Source organism: Suricata suricatta, chromosome 7, assembly GCF_006229205.1.
Source record: "Suricata suricatta isolate VVHF042 chromosome 7, meerkat_22Aug2017_6uvM2_HiC, whole genome shotgun sequence".
Lineage (NCBI taxonomy): Eukaryota > Metazoa > Chordata > Mammalia > Carnivora > Herpestidae > Suricata > Suricata suricatta.
The window spans coordinates 51,646,037-51,664,778 of NC_043706.1; the positions used below are offsets into that span (position 1 = coordinate 51,646,037).

Consider the following 18,742-nt stretch of genomic DNA (forward strand, 5'->3'; position numbering starts at 1 on the left):
AAAAGACTTTTGCAAAATATAATGTCAAAGGATTAATTCTCTTAGTTTGTAGGAAGCTCTTATTAATCAACGTACAACATACTATCACTCGTCACTCCTATAGAAAAGGACAAAAGGGAAATCACTCTGAATGTCAGACTTCTATATTCAACTACTACTTAAAATTTGTATTTGAACAGGGACAGCTGGTGGATCAATCAGTGGACCATGCAAGCATGAGCTTGGGGATGTGGATTTGAGCCACCCTGACACCACAAAAATAATCTTTAAAAAAATTTCTACTTGACCATCTGACAAAATTTTAATATATCCTAAACCAAACTCTTGATTTACCTTGCCCAACTTTCCCTATCCATCCTTCCACATCTCACGAGAGTCTCCTTTGACTTTTCTCCTTCGCACTCAGGCAGTACATCATCAAATCCCATCAGCTCTAACTTCAAATTACCCCCAGAAAGTCGGCAGTTCTCTTTGTCTCACTGCTTACAATCCTGATCCCAGCTGCCATCATCTTGCTCCTGGATTATCTTAAGAGCCTCCTAACTAATCCTGTTTGTGCCCTCATCTCCCTAAAATTTATTCTCAACTCAGAAGTTAGAGTAATTTTGTTTTTATTTTTTTATTTTTTTAAGTAGTTTATTGCCAAATTACTTTCCATACAACACCCAGTGCTCTTCCCCACAAGTGCCCTCCTCCATCACCACCACCTCTTTTCCTCGTTTCCCCTTTCAACCCTCAGTTCGTTTTCAGTATTCAATAGTCTCTCAAGTTTTGTGTCCCTCTCTCTCCCCAACTCTCTTTCCCTCTTCCCCTCTAAGTTACATCACATCAGTCTTTTACTCAAAGCTGCCAGTGGCTCCTCAGTTTACTTCCGGTGAAAGCCAAAGTCATCACAATGGCTGAAAGCACTCTACTCAGTCTCCCCTCCTTTCTCCCTCCTATCTGCCACATCTCCTACTAACCTGTCCCACCCTATCTATTTGTAGTTTGATTAAGTTAGGTAACTTTGAAATTCCCCATGTGTGTTGACTACCACTTCTGTAAGGTTGAGCCCTCCAAAGACAGCTAGCCACTTTCTGGAATCTCTAGATGACACAGGGGTACACTGAGGGGGTGGGAAGCAAAGTGGGGTGCTGCATCATGGGGGGTGGCTCATGACCAATCTACTCTTCTATTGGTAGCACTGTGCTATCAGTATTCTTGAATCACTTAAGACCAATAATATGGAAAATTACCTCCAGAATTTGACAGCTTAGTCTAGTTTACCTTTCTCTCTTAGCAAATATGATGGTCTTCGTGGAATCTTAGAAAATCAGCATTGGAGAGAACATGGGCCTCATCTGGTACCACCGTTTCATTTCCCAGATGAAGAAACTGAGGCCCATGAAACCAAAGCATCTTTTAAAAGCAAAACAGAGGGCAAAACAGCTTCAGATCTCTCTAACCAGCTAGGACTTTGGTTTCATAAAATACTTTAGTTCATGAAGAGTGCTTACTCATGATAGAAAACAGAAACAAACACTATTTCTACAAAATCATAAACAGTCCTATTATATGTTTTCATATATGGCCTTCTTTAAAAAAAATCAAGGCCATGACAGTATAATGTCTTTACTAAGAGCACTACTCTGAACTACCTACCAGGATATATAAATATTTCCCCTGCCTCTCTTTCTATTATGGTAGAATAGTAACATAGAACACGTGTAGACACTGCCGATAGAAAGCATTTAACTTTTAGAGAAATGTGAAAGGCGGGGAAGAATGTGAAAATAGCTGTTTAGTATTGTTTGAAGGCATTTTCCTGATGAAAATTAGTACTTCTCAAAAAAAATTTAAAAAAAAGAAAAGAAAATGAGTATTTCTCCAGAATGGAATAATTTCCCATTTAAAGCTTCAGTTGACTTGGCCTGGTTATAATGTGAAAGAGATTCAAACTGCTTATTGAAGGGGATTGCACAGAACCAAATCCAAACATAGCAGAATTCCCTTCGAATTGTTCCATCCAAGTTTCCTTGGTCCAGATGGCTTCGATCGCCAGCCAGAGACCCCACCCACACCTTCCCACTCCCGCTGTGCACTGGCCCTGGATACACACTAATGACCCTCAGCTGTTCTGGCTCCCAGACTCACTATCTCTTCCTGCCTGGCCACCCAACCTCCTATCTCCTACAAATTTCCTACAGGGAAAAGAAAGAGATTTAAGAAAAAGTTGCACCTTTGGGTAAATGGATTAACATTAGAAAATCCACTTCTTATTGCTATTCTAACAAATTACCCCAAACATAATGGATTAAACCAACACACACTTATACTTCTGCAGGACAAAAGTCCATGGCTTTAGGGAGCTAAACTCATCATGTCAACGGGACTGCAGTCCCTCTAAAGATTCTAGGGGAAAATGTGTTCCTTCCCTTTACCAGCTTCTGGATGCTGCCTACATTCCTTGGCTCATGGCCACCTCACCCTGATCTCTGCTTCTATCTTGACATCTCCTCCCCTGCCTCTGACAGACCTGCCTCCATCCTAGATGGATCCTTGTGATTATACTGGCCCCTCAGTTAAATTTCTGCAGGATAATCTTGCATCTCAAGATCCTTGATCTCATCATGTATGCGGAGTTCCTAATCAATACATTTACAGGTCTTAGAGATTAGGATGTGGACACTATTCTGTCTGTTCTTTCTCTAACATCAGATATTCTCTAATACCACCTAATATCTAATTTCAGGTACAATGTAGCTATCCCAGTAACTATACATGTAGTCATATAGACATACAAACACATATACATGTACTGAATGAGATGGCACACTAAGTCCATTATAGCTTAAATAAGAGTCATACAGTAATGTCCATGATTATTGTATCAGGCTCATTACAACTACTTTCCAGGGGTGCCTGGGTGGCTCAGTCAGTTGAGCATCTGGCTTCAGCTCAGGTCATGATCTCACAGTCCGTGGGTTCAAGCCCCACGTCAGGCTCTGTGCTGACAGCTAGCTCAGAGCCTGGAGCCTGCTGTGGATTCTGTGTCTCCGTCTCTCTCTGACCCTCCCCTGTTCCCACGGTCTCTTTCTGTCCCTCAAGAATAAATAAAGAACATTAAAAAAAAAAAAACTACTTTCCAGTACTTCATTCGTGACAAAATATTTAAAAAGAAAAAACACAAACTAGATCTGATAGCCTGTCAATAGCTTGATCAGCACTTACCTTTATATATTGCCCAGGACTTTTCACTGAATAATTTATACTAAATTAGTAATTATTAATTAATTATTATTAGTAATTATTATATAATCAATTAATTGTTTAGATTATACTAAATTACTACTACTGAATAGTTTTGTAGTGCTCTCAGAGGAGCTCTGTGTCATTCTGAGGTGCCAGGAGATGACATTTCAGCATGTCAAAAGTATCTGCTTTGGAGGCGGACAGCACCACAGCTGCCAGTCCCAAGACAGAGTAGGGTCTCGGGAAGATTCTCCAACGCATCCCACCAGTGTGATTAGGGGAGAGCTCACACAGGACCTCAGGCAGCATCATTGCCGGGAGTCACAGTGAGGAATGCCCCCAAGTCACATAACACTTTAATTTATGAAGTGAGTAAAGGTGGGCAATAAGAAGCTCCAAGGAAAATGTTGTCATGTAACAGGAGTTGAGGATAAAGGCAAAGAGGAGACATTAGATTTAGAACCTATTTGTTTCATTCAATTCAAACAGAAGCTGTCTGGTGATAAATTTTTCATCTTCTTTCCGGCAAATTGCTACCTCGCTACTTCTGTACTTACCGGCTTGGCTACTGCCACACATAAGGGTTCAAGTGCTCATGCTATACACCAATGCCCTTCCACCTACCTAAGGGTTTTCCTCCTGAAAACACCCCTTATCTTCCAAATCATCAATATTTCCCCCTTTTGCCTCATTTTTATCATCATAAAAACATGTTATAAGATCTTCCATCTTTTATTTTTTTTTAATATATTTTGAGAGAGAAAGAAAGAGAAAGAATACAAGCTCAAGGGTATGAGCTGGGGGAGGGGCACAGAGAGAGGGAGAGAGAGAGAATCCCAAGCAGGCCCTGTGCTCTTGGATGCGGGGCTCGAACCCACAAACTAAGAGATCATGGCCTGAGCAGAAAGCAAGAGTCACAGGACCTAACTACACCACCCAGGCACCTCTCTCCCATCTTTTAAAAAAAAACCCTCCTTTTATTTCACATCCTAACTATGCAACTATTTCATTCATATGTTCCTCATTCTAACCTTCAGAAAAAGCATCTATACTCACTGTCGTCATTTTATCTCACACTCTCCCTTGAACCCATTTCAATCCAACTTTTGTACCCACCTTCCCTAAATCCCATTTATCAAGGGTCCCAATAATTCCATCTAGCAAATCCAATGGTCTAGGCATAGAGCTCATTTTTCTCAACCTCTTAGCAACAATGACATAACTGAGCACTCCCTTTCCGAAATGCTTCCTTCCCCTGGCTTCAGGGGATGCTACCCACTCTTGGTTCTCCTACTTCACTGGTCTTTCTTTCCCAATTTCCTTGGCTGCATCTCCCCCTTCTTCCTCTGAAAACAGCCCCTACTCTTCTCTTCGCAGTGATCTGTGATTATTCTCCAAATGATCTCATCCATTCCGGTAGCTTGAGATAGGTAAATCTACAAACTAAGGAATCCCAACTGTGTATTCTCATTCTCAAACATATCCCTGAACTCAAGATTCTTCTAATATCCTAGCATATACTGAGGGCATCTTGGGAGACAAGACATTCTCTCCCAGGGCTGCCCGACTCAGTACTCTATTCACACAAAGATTTTCTGAATCTACCTTGACTCTTTCTCTCATGCTTCACACCTAATTTGACAGCAATTTTGGTCAGCTTTACATTACAAAACAATCCAGAATATGACCACTTATCTTCTCTTTCACCACGTTGCCCTGTCCAAGCCATTCTTACTTCTCCCTTAGAATCTTGAAATAACCTCCCACATGGTCTCCTGCTTCCACTCTTGCCCTATATAATCTACTCTCCACATAATATTCATATGCATCCTTCTAAAACATAAGCCAGATCAAGTCCCTTCCTATCTCAAAATTCCCAAGTGCATTGCCATTGCACGTAGAATGCATCCCGGTGGGTCAGTTGAGCAGTGCTGTCTGTCACTCAGCAACTCCTCGGCTCTCCACAGCTTCAGTTCGTCACGATTTTATGACCTCTTCAGACTCTCTTGTCCAACAACCTCTCTATAGAGAGGCTCACCTGTATACTTAACCCTTTCCCATGCAACACTGGTATGAGAGACACCAGCACATCCCTACTTCTTTGCAAATTGGCTGTAGTTTTGCATTAGATTTGTCAGCAAAGCTCTCTCAGGAACTAACAAGCTGCTCTATCCTGACGGTTGGGATATGGATAGTTTAACATTAGACTGTGATTCCTTCATTCCTTAAACATTACTGCCTCACAACATAAACCTTCCCATCCTTCATGCAAGAAGTTAATGTCTCATGATAAAGGGACATCTTGGGTGGTGATTATCTACCATTTACAAACAAATTCCTAATATTTATTTACTTTCATAAACATGTTGACAGCTGACCCACCTGAAAATATTTGCCAGGAGTGCTTTAAAGCGGCTTTGCTTTATGTTCCTTAATTCAAAATTGTCCCTACAGTTTTCTTGAGTCTTGAGACTTAGAAGATATTTTTCTAGTCATATAAATATATTCAGTGCATGTATCTTCTTAGGAAAATAGCACTTTTAAAAAGATTTTCAACTTAAAAACTGCCATAGACATGAAGGGAAAAGACAAAAAGATTTTTGAACCTAGCTATGCATCGATCCTCACTGGACAACTTTTTAAATGTAACAAAGGTGCATGCAATTTGGGGGTGATGTGCCTAAAAAATGACTAGAAAGCTGATCCTATTGACCCAGTGAGGCTGAATGTTCCCCTCAGCTTAACTAAACTTCACACAGTCTTCTCCCTGATTCTAGGCCCCTGATCTCCCTCTTCTTAGTACATTTACTCTAGAAAATTTGTCACTGTAAAGTCTTTCTCTGACGCTTCGGGTGGCCAACCTTTTTAAAACTTCTTCTCAGTTTTACAACTAGCAAGGAATGTCTTTCTCAAGGACCTAGGAGACGTCCCTTTGAAATATACCCAGCAAGAAAGGGAAGTATTCAGATTTTCCAGTCTCTGATGGAGGGGAGTACTCTAACTTTGACAAATGCCAATTACCAAAGACAGTTCCGTTTAATCAGAGTAAAACATCTTGCAAACTCAAGATGACGCAATTCGCTCCACCCCACAGATCACCCACCTAAAGTCCTCCAGTACTTTTCTACTAGCTTAAGTCAGCACTCAAGAATCCATCCTTTCTTTGTTTCGTTGAGTAGAGGTCAATCTCTCTCCCTATGACAAGAGTCTTGAATAAAGTCTTCCTTGCCTGTTTAATGTTGCCCAGTGCAGTTTTTACTTTGACACCATAATCCCAGTACTGGAGATGACTAAGCTTTCAGTACTCACAGGCTTACCATCTTGACCAGACTGTCCAGGGTAGCCGGGGCTCCCAGGCTGTCCAGGTTCACCCTAGGAAGGAAAAGAATTCTCAGTACAAAACAACCAATCACAATGATGCAGTCAGAGACTTTCAAGGTTCAAACCAATTCCATTATTTTTAGCTTACTATATATTTAAAAAAAAAAAAAAAGTCCCAAAACAGGGTTGGAAAAATGCCGTATTTTAAATGCTCACTTTACCAAATAAAGACTTTATTTTATGTAAAATCTTCAATGATTTATTTCTGTGAGTACACCAGATATAACAAGTAAAGTACTTTTCACTAACGTAAACTGTCGGTATTTATGGCAACATATTTTTAGAATTCTGAGCAAACCAAGTGTCATGGCAAATACGGTTTCAATGAGAGCCATCTTTCCCTTGTAAGTCTACAGACTTTATTCTAAATGTTACACTACAGATATCAAGGATCTATGATGTCATAATTCAATTCAGAAGTATTATTTTTTGATATATTTTTTAATGTTTATTTACTTTTGAGACAAAGAGAGACAGAAAGCGAGCAGGGGAGGGGCAGAGAGAGGGAGATACAGAATCGAAAGCACGCTCTAGGCTCTGAGCTGTGAGCACAGAACCCAACATGGGGTTCAAACCCATGAACCATGAGATCATGACCTGAGCCGAAGTCAGACACTTAACTGACTGAGTCACCCAGGCGCCCTACGATTATTTTTTTTAAGTCCACAGGCTCTATGATCTTATACATGGGACTCCTTTCTTCATTCCAGGCAATGTGTCTGCCTACACTTTCTTATAACCCTATTTTAACATAATGTTAAAAATTCTTAAATCTAAATATTTACATGAGAGCAAGGCCAAGCCAAATAAATCTGTCTTAACAATCACAGTCTTTGAACACACGTAATACCTAGAAATGAAGAAATGTCCTTTGCCCCTACAGTCCAAGGATGGCCAAAGAACATTATTCCCTACAATATGACAATGCACCCAGGCATGTTTTATCGAATTCTAGTATGTTGCCCAATGGTGAATACTGACCAATTCAGATGCTCACCATCCATAAAAAGAGGCAATGTTTTTTGTGAGGTGAGGGTGTTGTATATTTTAATTCTAAGAAATACTTCAAAATTAATATATTAATCTATTGCTGAGTCCATGAGATCCACATGGGGCACCTTGCCTAAAAACATAGAATCTGAGTATCAGTAAACTCCTGCATAGAGGTAAGACAGCTGATTTCAGTTCAATGATTCATTATTTACTTTAGGAAATCATTCACACAGGACCCCAAACTAGGGGTACCTAGGACCAGGTACTTTCACGGAGCCCAATCTGCTAGTCTGAAATATCATTTCAGGCTACTGGCTAGGGAGATTTGTTCCTGAAAAATGGAACAGGAAAAATGTAAAGAACTATGTGAACTCTATTAAGTGGCCAATGAAGGAGGGATAGGCTTTTCACTTAGGAGCTGCCCACAAGACTTACGTGAGGAAAGACTGAGAAAAATGGAGACCAGTCAGAATAAAAATTCAACTGCATTACTGTAATGAAAGCTGATACTCAACCTTTATTGTTTATTATATGCTAAGCACTGCTGTAAGAGATTTACATATGTTAAATTACTTAATTCTTTTAATAATCCCATGACACAAGTAATTTAACCATTCCCATTTTATATATAGGACAACTGAGGCCCTGGAGGCTTAGGTCACTTGCTTAAGGTCACACACGACTAGTGAAGAGGGCATTTGAACTCAGCCAAAGCAGTTCCAGAGTCCATGCCCCTAAACACTATACTCCCTGCCCACATCAAAACGCATACACTGATTAGAACCAGTCCTGGGGACTGTTAGCAAACATAACAGGAAAAACAATTTCCAAATACATTAAATGAGACGTAGGGATTATTGTACAACTGTGACTAAATTCCCAATCCACTTTCTTCTAATTTACTTGAAACATTTGCACATTTTGAATTTTAGAAACTATGTATTCAGCTGAAAAGCAATACTTATGTTGAATTGAACTTGTGCCACAGGATTTTTGAGTTGTTGACAGGAGTGGAAATGTCATGGACTAAGCTAAAACATCTCTGCATTTGGCCTCTTGAGTCATGTAAAATATGAATAATTAAAGTAAGAAGCAGTTGTGCTTGCAAAAGCAAGCTAATATTTTAAGTTGCTCATCTGAAACAAAGGTCTTTGGAACTCTTCACCTAGTCCCAAATCCCAGGTGTTCAAGCCCTTTTCTCCCAAATCCCTGTGCCTTCACCCTCCCCTGAAGACTGTGCAGGAATATCTGACCTGAGACCTATTCCCTCCTCCCAAACCAACCTCTTCCCCACCTCAAAACTCAAACACCCACTCACAGGCTAGAAGGAATCCACTTAGTGGGGGAAATTAACATAAAAATGTAAATGCCCAGTGGCTCCTGAAATCTTCCAAAGGCTTTTGTATTTTAAACAGAGGATACTTTGATAGCCCAAAGGAATCCCTAGTCAGAGGACTGCTGAGGGTGAACCAAAGGACATCAACAGAGAAACAGTTGTAGAGGGAGAGAGAGAGGGAAGTAATTTCAGAGGAAAAGATTAGTAAGAAATTGTTCCTTCCTAAAAAGAGGAAAATGTGCCTTCTTTCTACTTCTGAACTAATAGCCCTAATATCAAGGATACATCAAAGGCAGGAGTTTGCCCCCACAAATGTTCCCATGACGACTCAAGTAGAGAAAGAAGCCACCGTTCACAAAGGTCTTTTGAAAGGGGGTGTTTAAGTCAGGCAGAGAAGGACAGAAACTATAGGTTTTCACTCATAGGTCTAACAGGTGAAACCTAACAGGGGACCATGGGAAGGGGGGGGAGAGTTAGGGAGAGGGTGTGAGGCAAATCATGAGAGACTCTTGAATACTGAAAATAAACTGAGGGCTGAAGGGGGAGGGTGAGAGAGGAAGTGGGTGATGGGCATGGAGGGGGGTACTTGTGGGGAAGAGCACTGGGTGTTATAAGGAAACCAACTTGGCAATAAACTATTAAAAAAAAAAAAAAGAAAGAAAGGGAGTGTTTATAAATTGGGGATTGCCTGGATCTCTCATATCACAACAAAGGCATCCCATCCCACATAGGTTAATTGGGAAGAGGGATGAATTCTATTTGTTCAATGATTTCATAATTTGTTAAATTAGAAAACTACTACCCTTAAGCACTGTGTCAGACACTGGAATTCCAAAGAAGAATTTAGTTTGTATTAACCTTCAATGTAAAGTGCTTACAATATAAAAACGATTCTAACAGATTTATTAATTTGATCACTCTCTATATTTGACATTAAGGATACAAAATGAATTAGCTATTTTTCAAGAAACCCACAATCCAATAACAGACATATATTTCTATGCTTTCTGTAGAGTTATAATGCCATGATAAGTCTAAGTACAGGATACCACAGTTCATTTGACCTGGTTTTCCAACAGGGTTGCCCTATCTTTGAAAACTCAGAGAATTTTAAACAGATGACATTCTTTACCCTAGAATAAACATTTACCCACCTATCCACACTAGAATTTCACCTCTGTTTCAGTCTCAGAACTCAAGTGTCAGCTCCCAGAAGTCTATTTCTGGTTAATAGGAATATTAGATCTGTTCCTCACAGCTAACTCTATTTGACGGATATCTACAAAACTTCCAGAAAGCATCTAACAAAAATGCCCAATAAGTCTCAGTTGGATCTATAAGTAAAATCACCTCATCTATTTTGGTTCCAGTTCTGCTGATCTAATTAAAACCCTATTGATTCTCCCAAGCCAGAAATTCTCTAAAGGAAATACAATCGGAGTGTTGCTAGGGATTCTGTTTTTCACAGGCAGGTCCCTGATGTGGGCTAGGAACCACCTCCAGGGGAAAGAGCCCTGAAAGGATGGAAGAGTGTGTGTGTGTTCCTGTTCTCCTGCCAGATTTTCTGAAGAAAATGGAAAGCAGATCGAAAAGGCACGCCAGCTTGAAGATTGGTGGAAAACTGCAATTTCACTTAAAGTAGTAGGTGGCAATAGTGTGAGATTATGACTAAGAAAATGAATATGAGGAACACATGAAACTTAAAAATACTGGATATCAGAGGCTTTACCAGATGAGACAAAGGATGTGCTACAACTTTGCTATAGAAACATATGTGAATAAAAATCAATGTCACTTTAAGACACCTAACAGATCACTAATAAAGATTCAGAAAGGGTCAGAGCCATCTGATGTCTCCCCAAAAGACAGCCCTTTAGAGACCCTAGGGGTGGCTGGAACCTCCCTGGGAGTCAGGACAACACTTTGGGCTTTGAGAGGTCAGACATATTAGGACTCTGATTTCCAGATTATACCTCTTACAGATCAAATAATTTTTACATATAATATTTCAAGTTGAAGTTATAATTGAATTTAAAATAGGTGCTCTAGGTGCTCAGTTGGTTAAGCGTCCAACTTCAGCTCAGGTCATGATCTCACAGTCTGTGGGTTCGAGCCCTGCATCAGGCTCTGTGCTGATAGCTCATGCTGGGAGCCATTTATGACCCCCCGTTCACAAAGAACTAACTCTTGCCTTTGCTATGGTAAAAACATTGCCTTGTATTTGAATGCTAAAGATACTTTCCTTCCCCATGTGATAAGCATCTAAATCACCTACTTCAGTCATTATTGGTAAAGATTATGCATGAGTCTTCTACCAATCTATGTTCTGGGAAATTCTTATATACCAAGGAATTTGTCATCAGAAATCATTGTCTAAGGCAATTGCCACTTCTGTTTTATACCGGATACATTTTTTTCAATAAATAAAGCTGACTCTCCAGTCAGTGCAGAGGTGCCTGCCTGGAGAGCAGAGATGTCTGTCTGCTGATCAGAAAAAAACCTCGTGGCTCTCATTCCTATCCCCCTTCGCTGATTCCCATTTCTTTCCTGCCAACACCATCCATCCTTCAGGGGAACCCTGGACCTGCCGGAGCTGGACTCCCGCAAGTTCAGAACCTGGAGCCTGCTTCAGATTCTGTGTCTCCCTCTCTCTCTGCCCCTCCCCTGCTCACTCTCTGCCTCTCTCTCTCTCAAAATAAAATAAATACATAGAAAATAAAATAAAATAAAAGAGATCTACTAGTAGATCACACCAAGTTGTCTTACAAGGTAAATTCTCCTAGGAGTATCTTATCCTTTATGTCAAGGCACGCTAAATAACATGCATTACTTTAATTAAAGAATACTTGGATTAGCTTTCAGGGTACCTGGATGGCTGAGTCAATTAAGTGTCTGACTCTTGATTTTGGCTCAGGTCAAGATCTCATGGTTCATGAGACAGAGTCCTGCGTGGGGGCCTCTGTGTTGACAGCACAAAGCCTGCTTGGGATTCTCTCTCTCCCTCTCTCTCTGCCCTTCCCCACTGGCTCACCCCCTCCAAAATAAATAACCTTTTAAAAAAATATGGATTAACTTTTCTAAATGCAATCTAAAAATAGTTTATAATAATAAATGGATTATAATATGAAGTCAAATTCCAAACCAAATAGATTTTCTTTGAATGAAATAGTGAATGTATTCTTTTATCTCTTAAATTACATTTGTTTTTTTATTTTAATGCTAGGCCTGAAGTGTGTCACAAGCTATCACATAAAAATGGACAGGAGAAACATGCATAAAAGATAGGAAGAATTAAATTAGATCAGCAGTTTAAAAGCTAACATTTTTAGTGATGGTGACTAAAACACTAAGGAAATTCCATCAAAATGAACATTACAATTCATATTTATTGCTTGGTTATCTCAGGCAATAAATGATCACACAAAACACTCCTTATGGCTAAGGACTCATTCCTGCTCCCAAGTTAGACATTATTTTTATTTAAGCAATATTGTAAAATAATAGTAAATGAGTAAGATTAACATATAGTAGACAAACGACTTAACATCTCAGTATCAGGCTAGGTCTAAGGGATGCCACAATAAGTATCAACTTATAACTTAATCATTCATATTTAATAGCATAGAAACATATTCAGAATATTTAATTATATACAAAGTAACTAGTTATGAAATGATATTGTACATCATGGCTCCAATCATGTAAAAACATATAATACACAAATAAATATGTAAATGTTTATATACACATACACACAATTAACATATATACACACACAAATCAATATATACAACTGGAACATGTGCATATATGAGTATCACTAATAGATATACCCCCCAAAGTAATCATCACATAAGTAAAATTGATCTCCATATCCCTGTTTTTTAGAATTAGACATCAAACATAATGTAAAGTCAATTTTAATGCTTCTACTTCATTTTTCTACCTGAAAGTCATTTTTTTTTATTTTAATGTTTATTTTTGAGAGAGAGAAACAGAGTGTTAGTGGGAGAGGGATAAAAAGAGAGTGAGAGAGACAGATAGAGAGACAGAATCTGAAGTAAGCTCCAGGCTCTGAGCTGTCAGCACATAGCCAGACACAGGGCTCAAACTCACAAACTGTGAGATCTTGACCTGAGCCGAAGCTGGACAATTAACCAACTGAGCCACTCAGGTGCCCCCTATCTGAAAATCATTTGGACAAACTGAGAATTTAGAACATACCTCAACAAATGCCCTTTCTTCCTTTTTTATTAGGTTGTAAAGAGGTATGGTTCTTGTAGTCCTTGAGGGAAACAAATACCAGATAATCCAGCAAACAAACTTGTATACTCCCTCACTTTACTGTGAGCTATGGGTATCAGTTCTAGGTTCAAATGCAATTATAGATTAGAATGTGCTTTTTAAGAAAATCATTAAAACTCAGGTTATAAATTGCTCTAAGACATTAGGTAGAAATTTCAAAAAAGAGTCAGTGGTGCCCAGGAATTCTGTGCATTTTCTCAGCTCTTTTGTTTGTGGGTTTTAACAAGAAAAGCATGTTAGGCAGTACTCACTTTGGGGCCTTGCAGTCCTGGTTTTCCCGGAGGACAAACACAGGGAGCTGGAGTAGAGCCTACATCACTGGGGCCATTGAGGCACTACAAAGACAAAAATGAAAATAACAAATGTGGGAAGACATATACGCATGCGTGTGTGCGTGCCTGCATGTCTGTGCGAAATGGGAAAGGTATCTCACATGGACTTTCCAAGGTTATTTAGCCCAATCCAGTAAGAAATTCTGAATCACAAAAAGCTATGAAAACAAAATACACTCAAACAACATAAAAATGAGTTCTATTTGTCTAAAATACTTACAGTTAATGGAAGGAAGCTAAACCATCCCACAGTACAAATACTACCTTAAGGAGAATAACAGTTTCCAGGCCTACCTCACCATTCTGAAAGAAAAGGAAAAACAAATGGGTATTAAAAGATGCTTTTAAATTTCTAAATTTTCTTCCTAATTTATAGATATTTCATTGTCCAGGTTCCAGATACATGAACTATCCGAACCAGCAAGAGCTAAAGCATTTGCTTGCAACTATCCTTAAAAAAATTACTTATTTATACATGTTATGACAACATTTACAGTAGGATAAAGTGAGGGATGAACAACAATGATGAGTGAAAGGAATAAATGAAAATGCCAAAGCTTCTTGGTATAATCGCCACTCAGGAGCAAAAGTACCTCAGGATGCGATTTATATGCCCCCTTGAACTTTCTGGAAATCATTTAAGAAGCAGAGGAAAAAGCAAAACACATCTGAGAAAGTCACAAATTCCATGCATTAAATTTTATGCTTTTTACTTTAGAAGAACAACTCACTCAACAATATGTTTCTTATTGAGTAACACATGATTTTAAATAGGTTATTAATCTTTCCAAACAATAATAAATTCCATCAGAAAATGAGAAAGTGGGAATAAAGATGCAAAAGGTAAACAAGCCTCATGAAGTCACACCTGAGAGTAACTAAAGGGACATAAAAAGACAAAAAAGTGGATATGAGGCCTGAAAATCTACCCTCTAATCCTGTGCTTTCATGAGGTGGGAGGGTGATGGTCATGGTCATCACATCAATGCAGAAATATCAATAAATAAGTATATAAAATGTACTGCCAAAATGCAATCAGTTATTAGTACTTTTAGGAGAGATTAGAGATTCATATTCTAAGTTATAAGTTTCTAAAATAAAAGTTATAATGTTTAAACAACCACCTCTCTAAAAAGCCAAGAATGAATTATTTCTAAAAGGTTCCATGTTTGATTTTATTATAAATCCTTTATAGGCACTGTTCCATGTCCTCAAGTTTTCAGAACATGTGGATTTGTAGATTATTCAGTTTGACAGGAAAAAAGGAGATAATGACGGTATGACTTTACAAGAATGATAGCATGAGCTCAAATGTTGCTGGGAATCCAGTTGCTGCAAACTTTTACAATACTCTGCCTTATTTGCATTACAAAAACATTACTTTTTTTTTCTTTTTTGCCCAAGGAAAGGGACTGAACACACACACACACACATACACACACACACACACACACACACACACCAGGAGCAGACAAACAATCACACTCTTTTGTTTAGCTCATAATTATTTCCTAACACATTAATGAAAATAGCTACATAAATAGGTGGCCTATAACCTGGAAACAGGAAAATCCTACTTAGGTAACAACAGCACAAAGAAGCCTCTGTGTTCCTTATGGTTTGAGAAAACGTGCTGATGAACAGGATAATAAATCACTTCCTATTCTTCAGAACTGTGCTGTGTAGAATATTCTGTCCACACATTTAATGAAGTACAGAAATTTTACAATGCAGATATTCAAGGAATCCTGTGTTCTTCTACAGCAGGCCCAGCCCTGCTGGCCTTGAGTACTGATAATATCACACGCTGAGATGTGAAAAAATTACTTCCCTGTGCTTTTGCATTCATTTGTCCACAGAGATACATTATAATTTTATTTCAATTATGAACCTCAAAATATGTCTTAATTGATGTAACTTTATTTGCACTGACAATTAACAAACTCATTAACTGTGTATTTTAAATTAAGGCTCATACACTATCTGCCATTCATTTATTCCTCTGAAAGTACTGAAGCAACACTCGGGGGAATAATCCATCCTACTCACAAATCCAGGAATCTCGCACGCGGTTTCTCTGTTGTTCTGTTCTGGGTCACAGTAGATTCGCAACTTCTGGACATCAAACTAGGAGCAAAACCCAATCAAGTTAAAATTGAGGCACAAGCTAGTGGCTTAATAAGAGCAACCCAAATACATTAGCTGTTATGTAAGGTTTAAATCACAGCACTTAGGTAAAACATAAAAGCACTAAATCTGAATACCTAACATACAGTTTAAAGATGTGATGCAACATAATTCATGAGGAAAACTCTAGCACTGAAAACAGATCTCTGATGTCCTGCAGGAACCCAGGGGAGCTTTTTTTATTATTTCTAAATTAAAAGCTAGTCTAGAGAGTATTTCCTAGGACACTTAAAAGCTTTCCCAGGCTTTCTGTGTTTATCCTAAACCTCTCCAACATTTCTGATTACAACAGAGTGGGCTTAGGAAGTCATCTTTAGTTTCAGAGATTTAATTGATGGCATGGAGTGTTATGTGATGGGTAGGCCAAACACCTGCTCCAATTTAAATATTTACTGTAATTTGACATGTAGCGTTAATATAGACAGACCATGTGTGTAATTTGGATGTGACAGTCTTCCCTTAATAGAAACACAGTGGGGAAAGATACATGTTTTCAAATAAAACATTTTTCAAGAAATGGCTATTTATACACACACTTCTCAAACCACAGATAGATACTCCAGCTTCAAAAATATCAAAAGTTAGTTTTAAGAAAGAACACCAAGATGTATTCATCTTACTGTATTCTCACAGCTACAAAGAAATTTTATAGCCTCCATTCACCATTCTAATCTTACATTCTGCTTTCCAAATTCATTAATCTATGCATCTCCTAGGATATATGAAAATGCTTAATAAGAATGTAGAATTCTACCCTGAACCCAGGGGAACATTTTTCTAAGAATTCCTATGAAATCTATTAGGTCTAATTTTGCATTTTCAAACACACAATTCCACTAATAAACCACATACATTTTAAGTGTCTTAAAGGAATGAATATGTAAGTGAAATATAGTTAAATGTGATAAATACTATCATAAAGGACAGCAAAAGTTTCACTGTATACAATGCAAAAAGCATATCATTGTTTATCCACCTGAACGGTTTCTTCCTTTCCAGAATACTTTCCAATTTGAGTTTGCCCACTGATGAAGATCCCTAAAACTGGATGTAAGGGCTTGTTTTCAATTTGTTGATCATCGATATACAGAGTTACATCTTGTTCTGTTACTAAGAGACGGATTTGATGCCAGCCTTCATCAAATAATGTCTATAGGAAGAAAGTATGGAAGATTCATGAATAAAATTCTAACAATCCTCCATTTCCCTTGTTCCCATTCCTTTGCTGCCAACCATAAATCCATACCACACAGACTGGCTGTCCTATATACACTTTGACCCAAGCTGGACTTCAAATGCTACTCACCAATTAATTTATTAATCCCCATTTTCTATTACATATTCATTACATATAAGTAGAAGTATCAGTTTCCTGAAGCAACTCCCTCAAGTTCACAAATAAGTTCCTTAATCTCTGAATCCAAATGGCTTCTCCCATTCCTCATCCTATTTACTTCACTGCAACTTTGGACCCTTAAGTAGTCCATCTTCCTTGATACCTTCATTCAACTTCCATGATTCAAACCATCTTGATCATCTTCATTTCTTCTTCTCCATTTGCTCATTCTGTTTCTTCAAAGGCTCCTCTTCCACAAAGGCTCCTGCCATTGGATGAGGTCATTCCCCACATACCTGTCACTGACCTTTTCAATTCTCCCCTTTGATTATCTTATCTGTTTCTACAGGACAATTATCACTTCTATGGAATAAGTCCCATATCTACATCAACAGCCTAGACCTCTTTCCTACATATGGGACCTATAACTCTAATACTGACTAGTATAATTTTACCAGGATATTTCACAAACAGCCTAAGAGAATGTTGTAAGCAAAATGAACTTGAACTGTCCCCAAAACTTTCTTCCTTTCAGTTTCCCTCAAATTATAATATCCTCTGTCTCTAAATTGCAACAAGTGTCTTTCCCTCTTGCCCTCCCTCAGTTACAATGATAACCAGATGCAATGTTCTACCAAATATGTCTCTTAAATATGACTAATTCACTTCTCCATTTCCATTCTCATCGCCATCATTTAGGTTCATGGATATCTTACTTTATCTGCATAACTTTCAAATACATCTCTAACTCTTCCCTCTCTAAGCCATTCTTCATACTTCTACTACAATTAATCTCTCACCAGAATTTCATCAAAGAATTGATTTCTCTTTAATTTCTGGATTCCCAGGATGTAGGCCAATTCCAGGAAAGAAATAGAAGTATTCTTTATGAAAGAAAAAGGAGACAAGAGAGCAGCTTTGACCATGGCACACCAATGATAAAGACTTTTAGATGGAATCCTGCCATCAACTGAATAAAGTACAAAACCCTCTGCATGGTTTCCAGGTCCCCACAAATTGAGCTCACACCTTGTCAGCTTTTTCTTTCATGTATCTTATACTGCAAACATAGGGGACACCACTTTCTCCTCTTTAAAAAAACCTGCACTTTACTATAACTGAACCACTGACTCTCTTCATCAAATTCCTATTCATTCTTCAAGGTCCAATCCAAAGAGCATCTCTAGTAAGACTTATCCACATTTTGTATTAGAACCTACTTTTCCCTCTACACTCCACTAATACTTAGTACTCCTATTAGATAACAGAGGCCTTCAATCTTCCATTATAAATAAGTTCCTTCAAGGTGTAAAATATGCCTTATTCATTTGTGATGTCTCACAGAACTTAGCATATTGTCTTTAATAAAAATGGTAGACAACATTTTTAAAAACTTGTTATCAAATGAAATTGCACAGATGCATAATTTCATATACAACCTTGTACACTTCCTAAATTATATAATATATTGTTAGACTATCTTAATTATAATAATTATCAACACATAACTGTTTTTATCATTGCATCTGTATTCTGAACATATCTGACTTGGAAAATACATGTTAGTTTATCAACTTTATTAAATATAAATTCCTTTGAGGGAAACAAACTGTCCTCCCAATAAATGTGAATTCTGCACTC

At 38.2% G+C, this 18,742-nt stretch overlaps 1 protein-coding gene across 3 annotated transcripts in view; it reads right to left on the reverse strand.

The window, feature by feature from the left end:
• Positions 1-18,742, reverse strand: part of COL21A1 (collagen type XXI alpha 1 chain) — a 183,771-nt gene that overhangs the window by 90,495 nt on the left and 74,534 nt on the right. For all 3 annotated transcript variants that reach the window (XM_029945443.1, XM_029945442.1, XM_029945444.1), the window contains exons 6-10: positions 16,742-16,915; positions 15,628-15,705; positions 13,873-13,881; positions 13,498-13,581; positions 6,541-6,603 (exon numbers count right to left, since the gene is read on the reverse strand). In XM_029945443.1, the coding sequence (XP_029801303.1) occupies positions 6,541-6,603; positions 13,498-13,581; positions 13,873-13,881; positions 15,628-15,705; positions 16,742-16,915 (408 nt within the window). The remainder of the gene's footprint in view (positions 1-6,540; positions 6,604-13,497; positions 13,582-13,872; positions 13,882-15,627; positions 15,706-16,741; positions 16,916-18,742) is intronic.